The sequence below is a fragment of the Euleptes europaea genome, chromosome 20 (assembly GCF_029931775.1).
Source record: "Euleptes europaea isolate rEulEur1 chromosome 20, rEulEur1.hap1, whole genome shotgun sequence".
In the NCBI taxonomy this organism is placed as follows: Eukaryota; Metazoa; Chordata; class Lepidosauria; order Squamata; family Sphaerodactylidae; genus Euleptes; species Euleptes europaea.
Genome location: NC_079331.1, coordinates 10,935,650 through 10,958,388, shown reverse-complemented (window position 1 = coordinate 10,958,388; position 22,739 = coordinate 10,935,650). Strand labels below are relative to the sequence as shown.

General features: G+C 43.9%; 1 protein-coding gene across 1 annotated transcript in view; it reads left to right on the top strand.

Annotated features, from left to right (window-relative positions):
- Window positions 1-22,739, top strand: part of ATP8B4 (ATPase phospholipid transporting 8B4 (putative)) — a 65,180-nt gene that overhangs the window by 32,720 nt on the left and 9,721 nt on the right. Inside the window, exons 14-22 of the mRNA XM_056866078.1 lie at window positions 109-297; window positions 2,688-2,803; window positions 4,858-5,019; window positions 6,069-6,180; window positions 7,643-7,748; window positions 10,042-10,171; window positions 13,545-13,728; window positions 17,165-17,388; window positions 20,877-20,960. Of these exons, the coding sequence (XP_056722056.1) occupies window positions 109-297; window positions 2,688-2,803; window positions 4,858-5,019; window positions 6,069-6,180; window positions 7,643-7,748; window positions 10,042-10,171; window positions 13,545-13,728; window positions 17,165-17,388; window positions 20,877-20,960 (1,307 nt within the window). The remainder of the gene's footprint in view (window positions 1-108; window positions 298-2,687; window positions 2,804-4,857; window positions 5,020-6,068; window positions 6,181-7,642; window positions 7,749-10,041; window positions 10,172-13,544; window positions 13,729-17,164; window positions 17,389-20,876; window positions 20,961-22,739) is intronic.

Here is a 22,739-nt window from a genome sequence, read left to right as displayed (position 1 = left end):
TGCATAGGCATGCTTCTTTAAAGTTGCAGTTTGCTTAACTAAAATGAACAACTTGGTTTCTTCATCTGTTTAATATAAGCAGTGTTTTTTTTTTAATTTATTGTTTAGGTGAACTGATTTACCAAGCTCAGTCACCAGATGAAGGCGCTCTAGTAACTGCTGCCAGGAACTTTGGATTCGTCTTTAAATCTCGGACCCCCGAGACGATCACAGTGGAAGAAATGGGTGCACTTGTGACTTACCAGCTCTTGGCAATTTTGGATTTCAACAATACCAGGAAAAGAATGTCTGTAATTGGTACGGAACACGCACATGATCTGTCCCTCTCCGTCTTATATTTGTGTTTGAATGAATTAATGAATGAATTATTATGGTCAAAGACCAGTAAAAGAATAAATACATAATCAGAGATGTTACATTAAAAAAACATTACATATATTAAAACAAGAAAATATAATCTATTAAATTGACATAGAACTATGACAGACGCTAGCAGCTGCAAAATCTCTGGCTACTTTATCCATGGTCCAAGGGCCATGGTCCTATTTGTGTTTTGAAATCACACCATCGGATTCACCTGGTTGGCTACTGCAGGACAAATTTACCCTAATATGAAAGCACTGTAGATTTAGGGCCAAACTAGATGATGAAGAAGAAGAATTGGTTTTTATACGCCGACTTTCTCTACCACTTAAGGAAGAATCAAACTGGCTTCCAATCACCTTCCCCTCCCCGCAACAGACACCCTGTGAGGTAGGTGGGGCTGAGAGAGAATGACTGGCCCAAGGTCACCCAGCTGGCTTCATGTGGAGCGGGGAAAACCAATCCAGTTCACCAGATTAGCCTCCGCCACTCATGTGGAGGAGTGGGGAATCAAACCCAGTTCTCCAGATCAGAGTCCACTGCTCCAAACCACCATTCTTAGCCGCTACACCATGCTGGCTCCTTTTGACATGAATTCCCCTGACTTGACTCACAGTCATATGTGCTGTCAGGGAGATGATGTTGCCAAGCATGCTGGGGCCTGATTTGCCTTGGGAACATGGCATGGGTGGGGGAAGGACTCCAGCCTTCTCTCCCGCAATGTTCTCTTGAGACGAAATGGCCATGGTGGGCCCAATTTACCCACTGAGGGACTGCACATGTACCAACTGCAACATGTGCAGCCCTACAGCGGGGCAAGCCAGCGTGGTGCAGTGGTTAGGAACAGCGTACTCTAATCTGGAGAACCGGGTTCGATTCCCCACTCCTCCACATGAGCGGCGCACTCTGATCTGGTGAACTGGGTTGGTTTCCCCACTCCTCCATATGAAGCCTGTAGGATGACCTTGGGTTAGTCACAGTTCTCTTTCGGAACTCTCCCAGCCCCACCTGCCTCACAAGGTGTCTGTTGTGGGGAGAGGAAGGGAAGGAGATTGTAAGCCGGTTTGATTTTCCTTAAAAGGTAGAGAAAATTGGCATATAAAAACCAACTCTTCTTCAAGCACACCCCCTCTGGCTATTTTGGCTGAGAAAATGGTACAGGATTTTTTTTATGTTATGAAAACAATTCCTGTATCGCTGTAAAGCTACTTTTTTGCCCTGTTTATAAAAAGGTTCACATAAGTTATATTTTTTTTAAAAAAGGAATAAAGCAGGTGTAATCCAGCCAGAAGTAATTAAGGAGCATAGACTAGAGATTTTTTTTATATGACCAGATTTAATTTACACATTCAATAAAGTGTTACAATGTAAGTATAACAAGATGCAATAGCAGTGTGCTTGAGCCAAGATGACTTATGATATTTTATTTATTGGATTTAAAAAGATTCCGTTACATAGGGTGTTTCTGTTGGGCATTGCAAATCGAGTATCATTTACCCTCTCGGTCTCGTTGAGGATTAAGGGATTAAATGAACTTTAAAGGTTTTTTAATCGCAATGGTTTGAAGCTCTCTTTGTTCTCTAAAATGTGACAGTAAAGTAACAGCCGCCCATAACAAATGCAGACCCCACCGTACAGTTTGGATGCCCAATCTTCAAGGATGCAACCCGCACACAAAGAAAATGTCACGATGAAAAATCTTCCTTTTCAAGTTGATTGTTGATTGTGTTTAAAGTTGAAGAGTTAAAAATAGCGTATAAAGTGAAAACTCTTGGTCCCAAGCCAGGCGGTATCTTTTCTGTGTAAACGAACTACTGCTGTGTTTATTCTGTCAATGTGGAAGCATCTTTCGCATTTGGCCTTGTTTGCGCTGTACTCCGCCCCCCCTTGATCGGAGTGGGTTTTGTGTGTTCTGTCTTCCGGCGTTGACAGAAGGCACTAACAATAGTATATAAGCACCCTCCAAGGATATAAAACTGTACTGTTTCACTTTGACCTTGGATGAATCCATAAAAGACGGTGTTTGTGGCAGATTAGGGACCTGAATTTGGAACATTCACCCGCATCAAAAGTCTTCTTGTAAGAACATAAGGTTCTTGTCTTGCTGGATCACAAAGTGCTCTACAAAGCCATCAAGTTTGTCCTGATTTGACTATTATTTTTATTTTTGTTAATTGAAGGGAATCCTCAGGGCAGCATATATAACAGAATAAAAAAAAATCAAAATGCTGTTAGTGCATTAGTTTGTTGTGTGTTTCATTCGCCTACACCCTCGTAAAAATTGTTCAGGTCTTCACTGTTGCTTTCTCTCTTTCCATTCCCAGTTCAAAACCCACGTGGACAGATAACACTTTATTCTAAAGGAGCAGACACTATTTTATTTGAGAGACTTCATCCATCCAGTAAAGATCTCATGTTTTTAACATCGGACCATCTTGCGGTATGTGATGATGCTTCTGATACAAGATTTTTTTTTGGTAGCATGGTTTTTGTTTATGTCCACAAATATTTTTTAAAAAATCACAAGCTTCTGATACAAGATTGTGATGCACAGGATGGTATAAATGAAACATGAAGGGGTACCCTTAGACTTCAACGTGGTTTCCATGAACAGCAGATCACATAGTAAAATGTAATAGGATTATACTGCGTTAACAGGGATGATTGAATGCTTGTACCTAAAACCTATTGTAACATGCTGGTTGGGAAAATGCATGTATGAATGTTTGCTAAACAAAATCCTTGCAATTCCTTACCTTCAGTTTAAAATTGTACTGTCCAGGAATTCATTCATCTCAGGATTGGCTGAAAACCAGTTGTTCAGGCCAACATTAAGGATGGCTTAAAGATAAGCTTGAATCGTTTCCAGGATAGGCATGATTTCATTAGGTAATTACTGTATTTAAAGGTACTCTTCCAGCGTGGTGTAGTGGTTAAAAGCGGTGGTTTGGAGCAGTGAAGTCTGATCTGGAGAACTAGGTTTGATTCCCTACTCTTCCACATGAGCCGCAGAGGCTAATCTGGTGAACTGGATTTGTTTCCCCACTCCTACACACGAAGCCAGCTGGGTGACCTTGGGCAAGTTACAGCTCTGTAGAGCTCTCTCAGCCTCACCTCCCTCAAAGGGTGTCTGTTGTGGGGAGGGGAAGGGAAAGTGATTGTAAGCCGATTTGAGTCTCCCTTAAGTAGTAGAGAAAGTAGGCATATAAAAAACAACTCTTCTTCTTTTTCTTGTTCAGGTCTAACCTTATGCAAACATTGAAGGGAAACCAGATAAAGTTCTCGTTTCCTTAAAAAAATAATAGAATTCATGTTCTCTGTCAGTGTCCACATTTAACACAAACCATTCCCCAATTTTGTAACCAAAATATGCCTTTGACATTTAGTATACAGTATGATGGTTTAGTAATATTGGTTACAAACATAACTATTGTTATTTGTCTGTAATGGAGCTTTCTTGGCTTTCCTGTAATCCTTTCCAGAAGTTCCCTTTCTGATGAAAGGAAGGCTAGAATCACAAGTATTTGAATTTTTGCAGAAAAAAATGTAGAGACCTTGAGTTTTTTTTAATACACCTAATTAAGGGAATATATTTACATAAAAACCAGTTATTCCACACATCTTTTATTTTCATAGTGATCTGGATGGGTTCTGTGGTATTTTTCCCTGCATTTTGAATGTCTGCTATGTTTTGCGTCATTCTGGTCAATCTTAAGTTTGTTATATTATAATACATTTGTTTACTGGAATGAGAAATGCTCAAATGTTCATTTAATGCTTGCAAGTGGAATGTTACAAACCACACACATTTTGTGGCCGGCCTCTGCAAGGTCATGATCAAATGTGTTTGTAATTTTCACAGCAAAAGTCAGGTTTGCTGAGTTTTTAAGAAATTCATCCTCTGTGTGTGTGTGTGTGTATGTGTTGTGTGTGTGAGAGCGTGAGTATAAATTAACTCAATAGGTTTCGGATAATAAAACAAAGTTAGAAACCGCCACATTTTTGCATGAGCATTCTTTCGTAGAAAATCAACCCAAACTCTTCACGTTGTATCTTTGCAACAAGGCTACGCCACTGTGGCATGAAAAAGTGTCCCCCCCTTTCACAGCCTAGTGAAATGAACAGGGTTGCCAGGTCCCTCTTCGCCACCAGTGGGAGGTTTTTGAGGCAGAGCCTGAGGAGGGCGGGGTTTGGGGAGGGGAGGGACTTCAATGTCATAGAGTCCAATGGCCAAAGAAGCCATTTTCTCCAGGGGAACTGATCTCTGTCGCCTGGAGACCAGTTGTAATAGCAGGAGATCTACTGCCACCACCTGGAGGTTGGCAACCCTAGAACTGAACCAAATTGAACGCTCCCTAATACAGGAATGTTTGCACTGCTTGGTGACTCTGTAACTTAACAGGAAAATTAAGTGTGAAATAATAAAGGGATATTTCAATCAGCCTATATCTTACAGTGCTTTTTTTTTTTTTTTTGGTGATGAACACCTAATAGGAGTTTGCTGGAGAAGGCCTTCGAACTTTAGCGCTGGCGTACAAAAATGTGAGCGAAGAGGAATTTCAGGAGTGGTTTAAAATATACGAGGAGGCAAACGCTTCACCAGATAGAGACGAAGACCTGGCTTTAGCATACGAGGAAATTGAAAGAGACCTGAAAGTACGTGAGTCAGTTTGCAGGAAAACATGTTTCGTTTACTTTATGCATTTTTCGGAGGCTTTCTGCTTTTAAAAATGCTCAAAGTGAAAATTTTAATGTATGGAATGGAGGATGATGTTGTGAGAAAGCTCGGAGAAAGAACGGTGCGGTTTGGCCCCCAAATAGCAAAGAGTGTGTGTGTGTGTTAAGTGCCGTCAAGTCGTTTCTGACTCATGGCGACCCTATGAATCAATGTCCTCCAAACCATCCTATCCTTAACAGCCTTGCTCAGATCTTGCAAACTGAGGGCCGTGGCTTCCTTTATAGAGTCAACCCATCTCTTGTTGGGTCTTCCTCTTTTCCTGCTGCCCTCAGTTTTTCCTAGCATGATTGTCTTTTCCAGTGACTTTTGTCACATAATGACACATAATGTGCCCAAAGTACGATAGCCTCAGTTTAAGTCATTTAAGCTTCTAGGATCAGTTCAGGCTTGATTTGATCTATAACCCACTGATTTTTATTTTTTTTTGGCAGTCCACGGTAACACTCTCCTCCAGCACCACATTTCAAAGGAATCTACTTTCTTCAATGTCCACCTTTCACACCCATACATAATAATAGGGAATACAATGACATGCATTAACTTGATCTTGGTGGCCAGGGACACCTCCTTACACTTAAGAATATTTTCTAGCGCCTTCATGGCTGCCCTTTGCAATGTGGCTGTTGCTTCTGTGTGGCTTTTTTGTAATGTATGTAATTGGGGAAGCACCCATTGTTTGGGAGGGTCATACATGCCTTACCTGGGGTCCGGGTGTGGGAAGCAACTGTACGATATGCCTTTTCCCTTTAAGTATTTAGTGGAGGAGAGTCACAGTTCTCTCACAGTGTGAAATGGTGGATGAATAGCCAATGGCTGTTAAATCTAGGGAAAGGAAATATAAACATGTCCGCCCAAATGACAGTTCCTGGTGCTGATATTTCAAAAAATGTGTGTCTTTCAGAGTTCTTGCATGCTGACAGTTTGTTTAATGGTGCTGTCAGTTTATCCATTCTGCTTTCTTACAAAGTTACTAGGTGCCACTGCTATAGAAGACAAATTGCAAGAAGGAGTTGTAGAAACCATTGCTAGCTTATTGCTGGCCAACATTAAGATCTGGGTCCTGACAGGAGACAAGCAAGGTAATTCTGTGATTCTGTGTAGTAGCTCATCTCTGCTACACAAATGGACATTGTCATACCTTTTCCCAGAGCACCATGGGAACTGTAGTTCTGATAGCACCCTTACCAAACTACAGTTCCCAAGATTCATTGTGGGAAGTCCAGATAATTAAACTGTTATAAAACCAGATGAACACATGAAAGCTGCCTTATACCGAATCAGACCCTTGGTCCATCAAAGTCAGTATTGTCTACTCAGACCAGCAGTGGCTCTCCAGGGTCTCAGGCAGAGGTCTTTCACATCACCTACTTGCCTAATCCCTTTAACTGGAGATGCCGGGGATTGAACCTGGGACCTTCTGCAGGCCAAGCAGATGCTCTACCTCTGAGCCAGGGCCCCTCCCCATTTGTAATGTACATAGACCCTTGGGGCTTCGGGGCTCAGGTTAAGATCTTTAATTACAATGCAGAGCCCAAGCACCATTTCTGTGGACATACTATCAACTTTGTATCATGAGCCGTCCCATATGTATAATCTCATGCGTCATGAAAACAAAATTCTGTATTCGTTCTGAAGTTATGTAAACAGGCCATATTACAGTAATGGGCTTGGAGCTCTGGTCCCCCTTTCCCCTGAACCTCATTAAAGTGCATCCATTTCACATTCCATGTCTGGAAACAACATAATGCATGAACCAGCCCCCTCAAGAGATCTTCAGCCAGTTATTTCAGCCCCCACGGATATTTGGATCCACCAAGATTATTTCAAAATAGCTGCATCTATTTATCTTTTTGGCCCAGTATCGACTTTGCTCCTCTTTCCTTTGCTATGCTCATTCTGTAAATCGTCGTGGCAAGGAAGAGAGGAAATTGACTCTTGGAATTTGCCTTTGCAGCTATCTCATGTATTCTGTTCTATTATTTATGTATCCAAGTACATGGGGCACGCCACATAAATGGTCTCATTTGGCTGCGTTCTGGTTTACATATCTCTTGGAATTGACACTTTCCATTAGTTCGCGAGAGGCAGAAGATTAACACGTACAAATGCAAGAGTTTTTCTTTCTGATTTGAACAAAGCAATTACCCAAAAAAGATAAATAGCCTTGCCCCTCTCATGGGTATTATAAGGCAAGCCTGTAAATTTTAATGTGCCTCTTCTGCTGGTGGAGAGACAAACTATCGAATTGATATTCATGTATATACAAATACATTTATAAACCCATTAATATTAGTGAATACATTGTGAGTCTTGAATATAATTCTGTGCCAGAGGTTGGGTACCAGTTGATATATTATTTGTCTTGCACATTTAGTACCTGCCTCCCCTGCATAATTATTATTCAGTTTATGTGAAGCCTGGCAGAGATGTTTGCTCTCCAGAACCGGAAATGTGATTTTGACGAATTTCAGCTTGGATCAATTTAATCGCAGAGATTTTTAAAATCAGGCTGCCTTATTTTATTTTATTTTTAATTTTTAGAAACGGCGATAAACATTGGTTACTCCTCTCGCATGCTCACGGATGCCATGGATGCAATTTTCATAGTGGAGAGTCACACAAAGAAGGACGTGTCCGCAGAACTTAGGTAAATAATATCTTAAGAGTATAAAAAAAACACATTAGAACGTTGCTTAAAATTCTGTGTGGTGCCAGTTGTTCCACCCCTTCCCATTTCTCATGTGCGTCATGCGTGCTGAAAAGGAATATCTGCACATATCCTCTTTGCCCGATCTGCTGGTTTCCGGTGTTGGAGGAACCCAACCACATTTCTCCATCTGTAGGTACATAAGGGCAGCCATGAAGGAGCTAGAAAAGATTTTGAAGTGTAAGGATGTGTCACTGACCACCAAGATTGGATTAATTTATGCCATTGTATTCCCTATTACTATGTATGGGTGTGAAAGCTGGACATTGAAGAAAGCTGATAGGAAGAGAATAGATTCCTTTGAAATGAGGTGTTGGAGGAGAGTGTTACAGATACCGTGGACTGCCAAAAAAAAAAAAAATCAGTGGGTTATAAATCAAATCAAGCCTGAACAGACCCTAGAAGCTAAAATGACTAAACTGAGGCTATTGTATTTTGGTCACATCATGAGATGACAAGTCACTGGAAAAGACAGTCATGAGAGGAAAAGTTGAGGGCAGCAGGAAAAGAGGAAGACTGAACAAGAGATGGATGGACTCAATAAAGGAAGCCATGGCCCTCAATGTGCAAGACCTGAGCAAGGCTGTCAAAGATAGGACATTTTGGAGGATTTTCATTCATAGGGTCTGTTTATCTTGGAAAGAAGGCGGCTAAGGGGAGAAATAATAGAGGTCTATAGAATTATGCATGGTTTGGAGAGAGTGGACAGGGAGAAGCTTTTCTCCCTCTCCCATAATACTAGAACATGGGGTCATCTGCTAAAGCTGGAGGGTGAGAGATTCAAAACAGATAAAAGGAAGTATTTTTCACACAGTGCATAGTTAAATTGTGGAACTCCCTGCCCCAGGATATGGTGATGGCTGCCAACTTGGAAGGCTTTAATAGGGGAGTTCATGGAGGAAAGGGGTGTTCATGGCTACTAGTTAAAATGGATGCTAGTCATAATGCATACCTATTCTTTCCAGGATCAGAGGAGCAGGCCTATTATCTTAGGGGCTGTGGAACACAGGCAGGATAATGCTGCCGTCGTCTTGTTTGGGGGCTTCCTGGAGGCACCTGGTTGGCCACTGTGTGAACAGACTGCTGGACTTGATGGGCCTTGGTCTGATCCAGCAGGGCCTTTCTTATGTTCTTAGGGTCGCCATGAGTCGAAAGCGACTTGACGGCACTTAACACGCACAGGCACACAAGTCCCCTTTCTGAATGGTATTTCATTGGTGGGAATTGGAAGGGTTTAATCCATTCCCAGGCTTCCTCTCCACAGCAAAGCACCTTAAAGTGTCTTCTGTATAAGATGATGACTGCTGGCTCACTAGTCTTTAAGAAAACAGACCAGAGCCGTTCAGAGGAGCTTTGCCGGGACCGCGAGCTAAGGGGTTTAACTTCAACTTCAGTAATGCACTGATGGATTGTCTGAACTGAGCCTTTGTGACTCAGCCCACATGTCATTTTTTTTTTACTGCCAAGTCACAGCTGACTTATGTTAACCCTGTAGGGTTTTCAAGGCAAGAGATGGTCAGAATTGGTCTGACATTGCCTGACTCTGCGTCACGTCCCAGGTATTCCTTGGAGGTCTCCCATCCACATACTTGCCAGGGTCAAGGTTGACAGTGTGCGGCAGGCCCAAGGTCACCCAGCAAGTTTCCATGGCAGAGTCGGGATTCGAACCTGGATTTCCCAGATCCTAGTCCAACACATAAGCACATAAGAATAGCCCTGCTGGATCAGACCAAGGTCCATCAGGTCCAGAAGTCCGTTTACACAGTGGCCAACCAGGTGCCTCTAGGAAACCCACAAACAAGATGACTGCAGCAGCACCTCCTGCCTGTGTTCCACAGCACCTAATATATTCAGCATGCTCCTCTGATCCTGGAGATAATAGGCGTGCATCGTGACTACCATCCATTTTAACTAGTAGCCAAGGATACCCCTCTCCTCTGTGAACATGTCCACTCCCCTCTTCAAGCCTCCCAAGTTGGCAGCCGTCACCGCATCCTGGGGCAGGGAGTTCCACCATTTAACTATGCGTTGTGTGAAAAAACATTTCCTTTTATCAGTTTTGAATCTCTCACCCTCCAGTGACGTAGTGCAGGATGTGGATGTAGTTGAACCGGTTGGCAATAGTGACCACAATGATCATCAAATTTAATTTATATAAACACCTTAACCACTACACCACTCTGGCTCTCCCACATGTCATATAAGCCCCTTATTGCTCTCTCTTTTTTTTAAGGAAAGCAAAAGACCACATGTTTGTCCTAAACAGCAGACGTTCTGCTGATGAAAATCTCCAAGATCTAAGGCAAGGCATGGAAGAAGTTGTTATTGGTGATTACGCGTTAATAATAAATGGACATAGCCTTGTGAGTAAGTTGTTTCTGGATTTCTCTCTTTCCTCCCCACTGCCTAATGATTATGTCCCTTTTGGTGTTCTAACAATGTCAGATTTCTCTCCAAAACTGTTTCACAAGAATGCGTTAAAAAAACAAAAACAAAGTGTACGTTGAGCACCGAGGAACAATTAGAAAAGTTTGGGGCGGCTTTTGGAGCGGAAATCAAATTAGCAACTAGGTTCAGCTTTAAAAAACAAACAACAACAGCAATCCTGTCTTAAATTAGAAGTTGCTTTGTGCACCGAGCCGTGACGCAGAGTGGTAAGCTACAGTACTGCAGTCCAAGCTCTGCTCACGACCTGAGTTCGATCCCAACGGAAGTTGACTCAGCCTTCCATCCTTCCCAGGTCGGTAAAACAAGTACCCAGCTTGCTGGGGGTAAAAGGAAGATGACCACCACCGTAAACGAAGTCTGCCTAGGAAATGTCAGGATGTGACATCACCCCAGGGGACAGGAATGACCCGGTGCTTGCACAGGGGACCTTTACCTTTTTACCTTATTGCTTTGTGCAAGGAGAATATCACAAATCATTGTCAATCGCTTTAAAAAAGCAGTAAGGTAGAAGCAACAGCCCGGCGCTGAATGCGTTCCTGATGTTTGCTATTTGAGAGCACACGCTGACCCAAAAGTAATTACTGCTTCAAATTAATGTCATTAAGATACCTAAATATCTGCCTTCTTACAAGAAGACGAAAGCGCTTGGCTTTGTTTGAGAAACCTGGTTCTTGTCATAACAGAAAAATCCCACTTTTATTGCTATGCTTGTATGCTGGTCAGCTTCCAAACCTTGGAACAAATATCAGAAACACTATTTTTGAATTGTAAAGGCCATAAAAAGGTCTCAATGAACTCTGAGCGGATCTTGTGAAGGCACAGAATAAATATTCTGCAATCGCTTTCATCTTTATGTTGGTGTGATTATTTTGTCCCTTTAAAGTTTGTAGACAAAATGTCTTTTTAAGGCACTTTTAAAATAGCAAAATGGGGGTGTGGGGGTGGAATCCAGGACTGCAGCCACAGGCAAAACATGCGTCCTCTTGATTTGCCTGCTGATAGGCTTTCGGTTCAGAAGAAATTGGGGAAGGTTGTCGCTTGTCAAAATAAGCCATTGACTCGTGCGTATCTGTGTGTTTGCAGCTGGAAACGTGACTTTGGTGTAGAAAAGGGCTGTTAAAAATGTGCACGCTGGCTTTACAAAAGCGTTTTTTTCATTTTCCTACACCTTTGAAATTGTCCCCCCTGTTTGTGCTTTCTAGGGCAGGGGTGGGGAACGTTTTTTCTGCCCAGGGCCATACAAAATTATCAACTTAAAAATTAGCCTGCTATATTTGGTCAAACATTTAGCCAAGAGGCACGACCAGAGACGGCTCAGAGTGTCTGCCACATAGAGCGACTCGCTTTTGATCTCTGCTGTACTCAGCTGGGCCCAAGAGATTCAGGCAGAGCAGCATCCTTCTGAGCTAGAGATCTGCGAGGACTCATGAAGGGCCAGACTAAATGATTTTGCGGGCCTTATACGGCCCCTGGGCCGGATGTTCCCCACCTCTGTTTTAGGGTCTGCTTTGTTATCCGTTTCCCCTCCCGATATACTCCATATCCAGCACTGTACTCTAACAAGACTGAATTACCGCAATACTCGTTTTTGGAGCGAGGCATTATAAAAAGAGTCCTCGGTTCTTCCTTTGCAGGGGAGACCTAACACCATGTGAATGCATGGTGGCCTGCATCTCTCAACTAATATCTAATAAAAGAAGAAGCATCACGTGACAAGATTGTGTTCGCAGTTTCCATGCCAGGGCCTCTGCAAACCACCCTGGGCCTGGAGGCGGTAGCATGGGTGGGGTGACACCCCCTCCTTTGCCACGCTGGCAAGGCCCATAAGTACGGCTGCCAGGTCCCTCTTCGTCACCGTCAGGAGGTTTTGGGGGCGGACCCTGAGGAGGGCGGGGTTTGGGGAGGGGAGGGACTTCAGTGCCATAGAGTCCAATTGCCAAAGTGGCCGTTTTTCTCCAGGGGAACTGATCTCTGTCGGCTGGAGATCAGTTGTAATAGCAGGATATCTCCAGCTAGTACCTGGAGGTTTGCCAGCCCTACCCATGAGGGTCTCCAGTGTAGCATGCAAGCAGCCTCGGACTCAGCCTGCAGTGGCACAAGGAGTGGAACATCCCTGTTGTTCTGCCTCCATCGAGTTCAGGGCAAGTTCCTGAAGCAGCGCCTCTGCAACCTGCCCTGGATGCAGGCCACAGCAGTGCAGGCATGGGGAAGCAGCAACAGCCACAAGCCGTACCTGTTGCCTCTTCTCTTGTCGCTTCCCTCTGCCATTTTGGCACCCTGAGCAGCCGCTTGGGCTACTTGAGCGGTGAATTGGCCTCCTTCCCCGCTTCCCCTGTGGCTCAGTGGTAGAGCATCTGCTTGGCCTGCAGAAGGTCCCAGGTTCAGTCCCTGCATCTCCAGTTAAAGGGACTAGGCAGATAGGTGATGTGAAAGACCCCTGCCTGAGATCCTGGAGAGCCGCTGCTGGTCTGAGTAGGCAATACTGACTTTGATGGACCAAGGGTCTGATTCAGTAGAAGGCAGCTTCGTGGGGCTAGGCCATGTCTCAGTGGTAGAACATCTGCTTGGCATGCAGAAGGCCCCAGGTTAAAATCTCAGCATCTCCAGTTAATAGGATCAGGTAGTGGGTGATGTGAAAGACCTCTACCTGAGACCATGGAGAGCCGCTGCCGGTCTGAGTAGACAATACTGACCTTGATGGAACCATGGTCTGACTCAGTAGGCCACGGCTCAGATAGGCCATGGCTCAGGCAAACAGGTGATGTGAAAGACCTCTGCCTGAGACCCTGGAGAGCCGCTGCCAGTCTGAGCAGACAATACTGACTTTGATGAACCAAGGGTCTGATTCAGTAGAAGGCAGCTTCATGTGTTCATGTGTTTTTCAAGAGGCAGCTAATGAAGTGGCGTTGGAGGGATGCGGGCCAGCATCAGCTGTGTGTCCACCCCATCATGACCAAATAAGAGAAGCATAATAATAATTCTGATGGTGGTATTGGAAAGTGAACAGTTTGGCTTTCTTTTCCGTAAGATTGTTGATTGCTTTTGTTGACTTGCCGGTTGCCGTCTCTAAGCCGCTCTTGCTATGTGAAATGTTGTAGTGCTTACCTCCTGTTTTTTTTTTTTTAATTATTATTATTCATATAAGCCACTTGGGGGAAAAGGAGTGGTGATTTCTCATCTGAAAAGCGGATGGAAATATTTTAAGCAAATAAATTCGAAGGTGTTTCAGATCAAGTTGAATCCCTTGAAGATGCAGCTGTATGACAGGTTACTAATTCTCTCCCGCAGGTCCATGCACTTGAGGTCGATCTGGTAAATGAGTTTTTGGAAGTTGCTTGCGCTTGTAAGACAGTGATCTGCTGCAGGGTCACGCCGTTGCAGAAAGCGCAGGTGGTGGATCTGGTTAAGAAACGCAAGAAAGCCATCACCTTGGCTGTCGGGGATGGATCCAACGATATTGGCATGATCAAAAGTAAGAGGATGTTCTATAAAAATTGAAGGATGGAGAGACAGGTAGGGGTGGGGAAATCCAGCCATGTGTAATGGCTAGTTGCCAACTCCAGCCTGGGAAATTCCAGGCAATTTGGGGAGGGATTTCACCTAAAATCTGTGGTATACCATAGAGTTTGCCCTCCAAAGCTACCCTTTGCTCCAGGGCAACTGATCTCTGTAGTCTGGACATCACTTGAAGAAGAAGAGTTGGTTTTTAATATGCTGACTTTCTGTACCACTTAAGGAAGAATCAAATCGGCTTACAATCACCTTCCCTTCCCCTCCCCACAACAGACACCCTGTGAGGTAGGTGGGGCTGAGAGAGCTCTAAGAGAGCTGTGACTAGCCCAAGGTCACCCAGCTGGCTTCATGTGAAGGAGTGGGGAAACAAATTCAGTTCACCAGATTAGCCTCTGCTGCTCATGTGGAGGAGCAGGGAATCAAACCCGGTTCTCCAGATTAGACTCCACCACTCGAAATCACCGCTCTTAACCACTATACCATAAATGGCATTCCTTAATCAGAATTTTGGTGTGGAATCCAAGGCAGAAGGTGCTGCAGGACGGTCTCTTTTTGGGGAATAAAGACAAATTCATCCGAATGCTCTGCCTTGTTGCAAAACTAAAAGCTGGGCAAGAGGTCCCTTTCGAGACTCAGGGTGCTAATCGCACCCTGGCAGGGGATAACGTTTTTTTTTAAGGAATGCCAGGAAACTGCTGGCCTCCAAGCATTACAAGAACTCCAGAGCCTCTTGCGTTTCGTTGAAATTGTACCCAAGCAATCCAAATTAAACAGAATTGATGTTCTAATTGCTCTCAGCATTCCTAAGCATTAAGTTTAATTAGATACCGAGGGAAGAATCTCAGCGAGAGTAATCTTTAACACGCTGTGCTGATGGTGTTGAAGTATCTCCGTTTTGGGTTGTTTTCTTGCTTAAAAAAGAAACTACAAGGAGACGTTCTGGTGATTACATTGATATTGAGCCATTAGAATCATGGAATTATAGAGTTGGAAGGGACCACCAGGGTCATCTAGTCCAACCCCCTGCACAACGCAAGAAATTCACAACTTCCTCCCCCCTCCACACCCCCAGTGACCCCTACTCCATGCCCAGAAGATGGTCAGGATGCCCTCCCTCTCACGATCTGCCTAAGGTAATAGAATCAGCATTGCTGACAGATGGCCATCTCGCTTCTGCTTAAAAACCTCCAGGGAAAGAGAGCTCACTACCTCCCGAGGAAGCCTGTTCCACTGAGGAACTGCTCAGACAGTTACAAAATTCTTCCTAACGTCTAGACGGGAACTCTTTTGATTTAATTTCAACCTGTTGGTTCTGGTCCGACCTTCTGGGGCAACAGAAAACAACTTGGCACCCTCCTCTATATGACAGCCCTTCAAGAACTTAAAGATGGTTATCATATCACCCCTCAGTCATCTCCTCTTCAGGAGACTTGGTGCTTCCTACAGGAAGTCTTTCATCCAAGCCATGCCAGCTTAGCTACAGCCAGGTTGCTGGATCATGCGTGTACCTAGGGTTGCCAACTTCCAGGTACTGAGGAAACCGCCAGCCTTCGTGCTGGTAGTTTCCTCAGTCTATACTATAGCAGCATAGGTTTTCGTTTTCTTTAGTTAACTTCCAGGTACTAGCTGAAGATTTCCTGCTATTACAACGGATCTCCAGCCGATAGAGAATAGTTCACCTGGAGAAAAAGGCCGTTTTCGCAATTGGACTCTATGGCATTGAAGTCCCTCCCCTCCCCAAACCCCTCCCTCCTCAGGCTCTGCCCCAAAAACCTCCCGCCGGTGGTGAAGAGGAACCTGGCAACCCTACATGTACCATCTCCTGGGACTTATAAAAAGTGTGTGGCATAAGCAGACAGGTACTGGCTACACTGTTCTGCAACTCCCTCTTGGTATAAACATGGCAAAATCTATGCAGCCCTAATTGAACTAATGTGAGCAGCTGTAGCTGCTAGCCCAGAAGTTTTGAAGGGCAGGGAACCTTCACTGTATTTATTTATTGAATCCATTCTTGCTCCATCCTTTCTTATTTATTGTCCCTTTCCAAGATCTGTAGCCTGCAATGTGCATTTTAGCTAATGCCTAAGGGGGGGGAAGGTAAAACACAAAAACAAGCCGTAAATCTTAATTATAAAATGCTAAAACATAAAATTCTTTTGAAAAAAGAAGCTGAAAACTAAAATAGTGGTACGGCACTAAGAGCAGCAATAATGAGGAGCAGAAGCATTAACCAGCAGGAGCTAAAATAATAGAAAAACAGCAATAAATAACAGCAAAACGTCACCTCGCGGGGGAGGGTTTTTTCCAGCAAGGTCCTGCCTGCTGACCTCAGATTCCAGATAAATTCTCACACTCTCAGCCTAACCTGCCTCACAGGATGGTTGTTGGTAGGACTGCTAACACCTCCCCCCCTTGACGTCTGTTATTACCCTGTACGCGGAAATAACTTTCCAGCCGTCATGCACCTGAATTGCAGCAGCTGATGCAGTCACGATGTTCATATGTCAAATCTTTATTTGGAATCCCTAAATACATGTCTTGTTTTAAGATCTGTCTTGAAACAGGTCAAAGTCCGATTGAGACTAAAGCCTGGACCTTAGCGATTCAATACTGGCTCAAGCTTTGGTTCAGTGATGTATCTGGCTCCCTACTAAGCAAAGTAAAAAATGAATTACACATCTCGTCCTGGGATGCATTAATCAGACATAGAATAAATCAAATCGTAATCTCCCTTGATGACCTATCCTTGGCAGAAGAAACTTATATATTCAAATATATTAAGCAGAGATTCACAGATATTGAATTCCAAAGGTTTCTACCGGCTCAACCATATATCTGTTTGCCTGCCATGCTCGGTTTAACTAACCGTATAGGTAAAATGGCTAACTATCTTCTTTGGATGTTCCCACACAATGTAGAGCTTTCTTATTAGCTAGAGAAAACCCTTTCCCATCTAAGATGCTTGCCGGCATATATTCCCAAATCCCAAGGCATGAACGTTTATGCTCGTGTAATCTTAATTCAATCGATACTATTGATCACATAATTTTAGACTGTCCTTTTTATGAATGTAAGCGTGAAAAACTATTGTCTTCTTTATTAGTTACCAAAAGATCTTTGAACAACGAATTGAAATGCCAATTTCTCTTGAATGACTCGGTCCCTGAAATAACAGCGATGGTAGCCCAATTTCTTGCTGAGGTGCTGAAGATTAAAACTGTTTTTAACTAGTATATTTTGTAAATCATAATTTATAGGGATTATTACAAATCCCTAATTTAAAGGGTGCTGTACTTATATCCTGCTTCGATCATTGGCTAAAGTATTGTAATTATGCCAATAAAGGTATGTGTATGTGAATATTTATTTTTTCCTTTTTGTTGGCTTGTTCGCAGATGCTCACATCGGCGTCGGCATCAGTGGCCAGGAGGGGAGGCAAGCTGTTTTGAACAGCGATTACTCCATTGCTCAGTTCAGATACCTTCAGAGGCTCCTGCTAATACATGGCCGGTGGTCCTATTTTCGAATGTGCAAGTTCTTGTGCTATTTCTTCTACAAAAATTTTGCCTTCACGCTGGTGCACTTCTTGTTTGGTTTCTTCTGTGGCTTTTCAGCTCAGGTAGGCGCTCAGTGTTTCATTTGACAAAGCAGGTCTTGTGTACATTACTCGACGGTTTTTACTGGACCACAGAAAATGATTCATAGAAACAGAGTTAGAAGGGACCACCAGGGTCATCTAGTCTAACCCCCCTGCACAATGCAGGAAATTCACAAGTACCTTTCCCCACCACAATTTTTAGTTATTATTTTTGTAGTTGTTGCACAGTTTTATTATATATCCAGAATTTTTTATTTTTATTACGTATCCAGTTTTATTATTAATCCAGAATTTTATTACCCTAGTAGTTCCTTTTATTATGTATCTGTGGTATCCCTGACATGTTTGTAATGGCCTATGGCTAAATGCAAATAAAACCATATCTAATCTAACTACCTCCCCCCCCCCCCACACCCTCAGTGACCCCTACTCCATGCCTAGAAGATGGCCAAGATGCCCTCCCTCTCATGATCTGCCCTGGGTCATAGAATCAGCATTGCTGACAGATGACCATCTAGCCTCTGCTTAAAAACCTCCAAGGAAGGAGAGCTCACCACCTCCGATGGAAGCCTGTTCCATTGAGGAACCGCTCTAACTGTTAGAAAATTCTTCCTAATGTCTAATGGAAACTCTTTTGATTTAATTTCAACCTGTTGGTTCTGGTCCGACCTTCTGTGGCAACAGAAAACAACTCGGCACCATCCTCTATACAATAGGGTGTTGCGCTAGTCTGTAGCAGCAAAATTTGGTGGGAATCCAGTAGCACTCTAGAGACTGATATAATATGTTCCAGCATAAGCTCTTATATGTCAGAAATTGTTTCATCAGATGCACTGAAACATGCAACTGTTAGGTTGATCCACTTTTATATGTAACAAAAGGAGGGAGGTTGCAAACAAGACCAGTTCGACCAAGATCCAATCAAAAGACGAATCAGTTTGCTCCAGGAGGCCCATGTCTCCCACCCTGCTGGCACTTCACAGTCTGGCGGAGGGAAATTGGGGGGCATGCTGGCACATGAAGTCACTTCTGGTGCCAAACTGGAAGTGATGTCATCATATCAGGGTGATGCTTTAGGATTCGCCCGAAACACTATCCTTTAACCTCTCCTTGCCCCCCAGTTCCTCTCAGAGGTTTTCCAGCTGCAGCTGGCAATCCTAGTTTCCTGAGTGCGTGAGGGCCAAATATCAAGTTTTGCAAACCAAGTGCTTATGTGAAATTCCCCCCAAAACTGAGTTTTAAAAGTGCATCAATCTACTTTAATGATTTTAAAAAATAATAATGTTCTTATTTCATCAAAGCAGTCTTCTGCTGCAACGTGAAATTTATTAAAGAGCTTGTTGTGGAATATTCAACTGTATTATCCTTCTTTGGAGAATTCAGTAAATTAAGTTAAGGGTAGGCATCAAACCTTGCTTCTGCCAAATTGGGAAAGAAGAGGGCAAAGTCTCTGAGTTTGAATGTGTGTGTGTCTACACACACACACCTGGGCTGAGCAGCCTTGATAAAGAAATATATTGCGAACCTCTGGAGTACTTCAATGAAGTTTCCTAAATAAATTGTGCATTTAAGAGGAGCTTTTCTTCTGCGTAATATTTAAAAGAAGGCTAATAAAACATTCATTCATAGGGTCGCCATGAGTCGGAAGCGACTTGACGGCACTTAATGTACACACAATAAAACATGCACTGTCGGATACTACTTTAAGCACATAAGAAAAGCCCTGCTGGATCAGACCAAGGCCCATCAAGTCCAGCAGTCTGTTCACACAGGGGCCAACCAGGTGCCTCTAGGAAGCCCCCAAACAAGACGTCAGCAGCAGCATCCTGCCTGTGTTCCACAGCACCTCATATATTCGGCATAAGAACATAAGAAAAGCCATGCTGGATCAGACCAAGGCCCATCAAGTCCAGCAGTCTGTTCACACAGTGGCCAACCAGGTGCCTCCAGGAAGCCCACAAACAAGACGACTGCAGCAGCACCATCCTGCCTGTGTTCCACAGCACCTCATGTAATAGGCATGCTTATAAGGACATAAGAAAGGCCACGCTGGATCAGACCAAGGCCCATCAAGTCCAGCAGTCTGATCACACAGTGGCCAACCAGGTGCCTCTAGGAAGCCCACAAGCAAGACAACTGCAGCAGCATTCTCCTGCCTGTGTTTACAAGATATCTCCATGGCAAGTTAGGTAAAATAATTTTCATCTACAATTGAGCAATACTGAGAATAAGCCAAAACAGCAGTAGGGTCTAAAACCACAGTAAAAAGAACAACGACAGCCAGCATTTTAATCAGTGAACTGTATCAACCAATACATCTAATCAGAAACCACAAATTGAACGTTAAGTCAGTAAGAGAGGGTGAAAAGGTTTTTGCTCGGTACCAAAACCAGGGTAACCTTGGTGCTATACAAGCTGGCATGGGGAAGGAATCCTGTAATGGAGGCACCGCCGCTGAGACAGCTAAGCCACCGCCGGCTAAACTGATATGGAACCGATATAAGTGCATCGACACTCTCCTTCTCCCTCTCTCTCTGTCTTCTGCATGTTCAGAATTTGGCAGGCACCGTTTCGATTCCTTGCTGAAATACATTCGACTATGTTTGCGCAGTGCTGTGGTTTAAGGCAGATAGGAACATTTTTTTTTTTGCTTGATAAACAATTGTCAATTGGTTAATGGAACGCCATCGTCGAACCCATGGAGTGGTGAGGAAAGCTTTCTTAATACAATATGGAAGCAATTACCTTGTCCAGGAATGCATGCATTTAAATATTTAAATATATGTATTTACAATTTGCAGTGAAAAGCTTTTTGAAAAGGGCAGGCGAGTGCTTGTCTAGTCTCAAAGGTTTTGATAACTTTGTGGATTTTGATTATCAGCAAAGAGTCATCTGACCCACCCAAGTGTTATTCCCTGGAGTAGTTGGCTTATGCGGTGGCTGGCTAATGTTTCAAGTGGAATACTTGCTGTTCAACTTCCATCCATTTCTCCAGTACATTTTTGCTAATTGTCTAAACCAGAAACAGATGAGCGGGGCACCTCCTATTTATACAGTAATGCTGTCTCTTAAGACGCCGTGTTTATAAATTCCCATTACGGCTCAAGGAATGTAAAGATATAAGTAACAATGACTTTTACGAGACAGATTCTTAAGAGGTCTTTCTGATGGAACGGAATGTTCACTAGAGAATATAAAAAAATGATTATTTGTATGGGTGAATCAACTGGGCCCCAGCTTACCTAGGTCCCAGCAAAAATTAGGTGTGAATCTAAATTGACGTTTGTGTAGAATTTTTAATATGTCGTTTGTTCGCCCTGCTCTTTCTTTGGGTCTGTTCAAATTTTTATGTTTTTAGGGAGAACTCTTTTGACCCTCAATTTCTGCATCCTCACAAGGTGAACGCAATGAATGAATTGAGTCCTAAATGTATTTATTTGAACATGATATTTTCCTGACAACAAAGGATAATAATAACAATAATCACCTTAATGGAATTATCTTTCCAGGCTGTTTATGACCAGTGGTTTATCACCCTATTCAACATCGTATATACCTCTCTGCCTGTGCTAGCGATGGGATTGTTTGACCAGGTATGTTCCAGATTGGCTAGCTGTAAGGAGATCTAAAGGGAGGGAAGGCGGCATGGTATATAGGGTTGCCAACCTCCAGGTACTAGTTGGAGATCTCCTGCTATTGCAACTGATCTCCAGCCGATAGAGATCAGTTTCCCCTGGAGAAAATGGCTGCTTTGGCCATTGGACTCTATGGCATTGAAGTCCCTCCCCTCCACAAACCCCGCCCTCCTCAGGCTCCGCCCCATAAACCTCCCGCCGGTGGCGAAGAGGGACCTGGCAACCGTAACGGCACAGCCCGAGCTCATCAAATCTCGGCAGCTAAGCAGGTTCGGTACTTGGATGGAGGGACCACCAAGAAAGACTCTGCAGAGGAAGGCCATGGCAAACCCCATCTCTGCTTTTCCCTTGTCTTGAAAGCCCCTTGCTGGGGTCGCCATAAGTCGCCTGTCACTTGATGGCACCTTATACACACATACAAGGAGATCTGAATGGAATCATTGTCACCTGCACAAGAAATATCAGAGGCCCCAGATTTAATGTCTGGCATCTCCAGTTAGAAGAAGAAGAGTTGGTTTTTATATGCCGACTTTCTCTGCCACTTAAAGGAGACTCCAACCGGCTAACAATCCCCTTCCCTTCCCCACAACAGACACCCTGTGAGGGGGGTTGAGGCTGAGAGAGCGTGACTTGCCCAAGGTCACCCACCTGGCTTCATGTGTGTGTGTTAAGTGCTGTCAAGTCGCTTCCGACTCATGGCGACCCTACGAATGAAAGTCCTCCAAAATGTCCTGTCTTTGACAGCCTTGCTCAGATCTTGCAAATTGAGGGCCGTGGCTTCCTTTATTGAGTCCGTCCATCTCTTGTGGGGTTTTCCTCTTTTCCTGCTGCCCTCAACGTTTCCTGGCATGACCGTCTTTTCCAGTGAAACAAATAAAGTTCACCAGATTAGCCTCTGCCGCTGATGTGGAGGAAGTGGGAAATCAACCCCGGTTCTCCAGATCAGACTCCGCTGCTCCAAACCACCGCTCTTAACCACTAAACCACACTGGTTAAAAAGATTAGTTAGCAACCGATGTGATAGATCTCCATCTGAGGCCCTGAACTGTTGTCGCCAGTCAGAACAGGCAGTGCTGACCTTGATAGACCAAGGCTCGGACTGTGCAGAAAGCAGTTTCATGTGTGTATGGCCCTTCTGTTTCTCTGGGTAACCAAGGAGAGAAAAGTAAAGTTTACGGCGAGGTTCCATGGCTCGGTATTTAGAGCATCAGCTTTGTGTGCGGAAGGTCCTGGGTTCAAGCTCTGGCATCTCCAGTTTCTAAAGGGTCAGGTTTTGGGTGATGGGAAAGACCTCTCCCCGAGCCCCCTGGAGAACGGCTGCAAATCAGAGTAGAGTACTGACCTTGATAGATTGATAACATAAGAACATAAGAAAGGCCCTGCTGGATCAGACCAAGGCCCATCAAGTCCTTCAGTCTGTTCACACAGTGGCCAACCAGGTGCCTCTAAGAAGCCCCCAAACAAGACGACTGCAGCAGCACCATCCTGCCTGTGTTCCACAGCACCTAATGTAATAGGCATGCTCCTCTGATCCTGGAGAGAATAGGTATGCATCATGACTAGTATCCATTTTAACTAGTAGCCATGAATACCCCTTTCCTCCATGAACATGTCCAGTCCCCTCTTAAAGCCTTCCAAGTTGGCAGCCATCACCACATTTTGGGGCAGGGAGTTCCACAATTTAACTATGCATTGTGTTAATCTGTTTTGAATCTCTCACCCTCCAGCTTCAGCAGA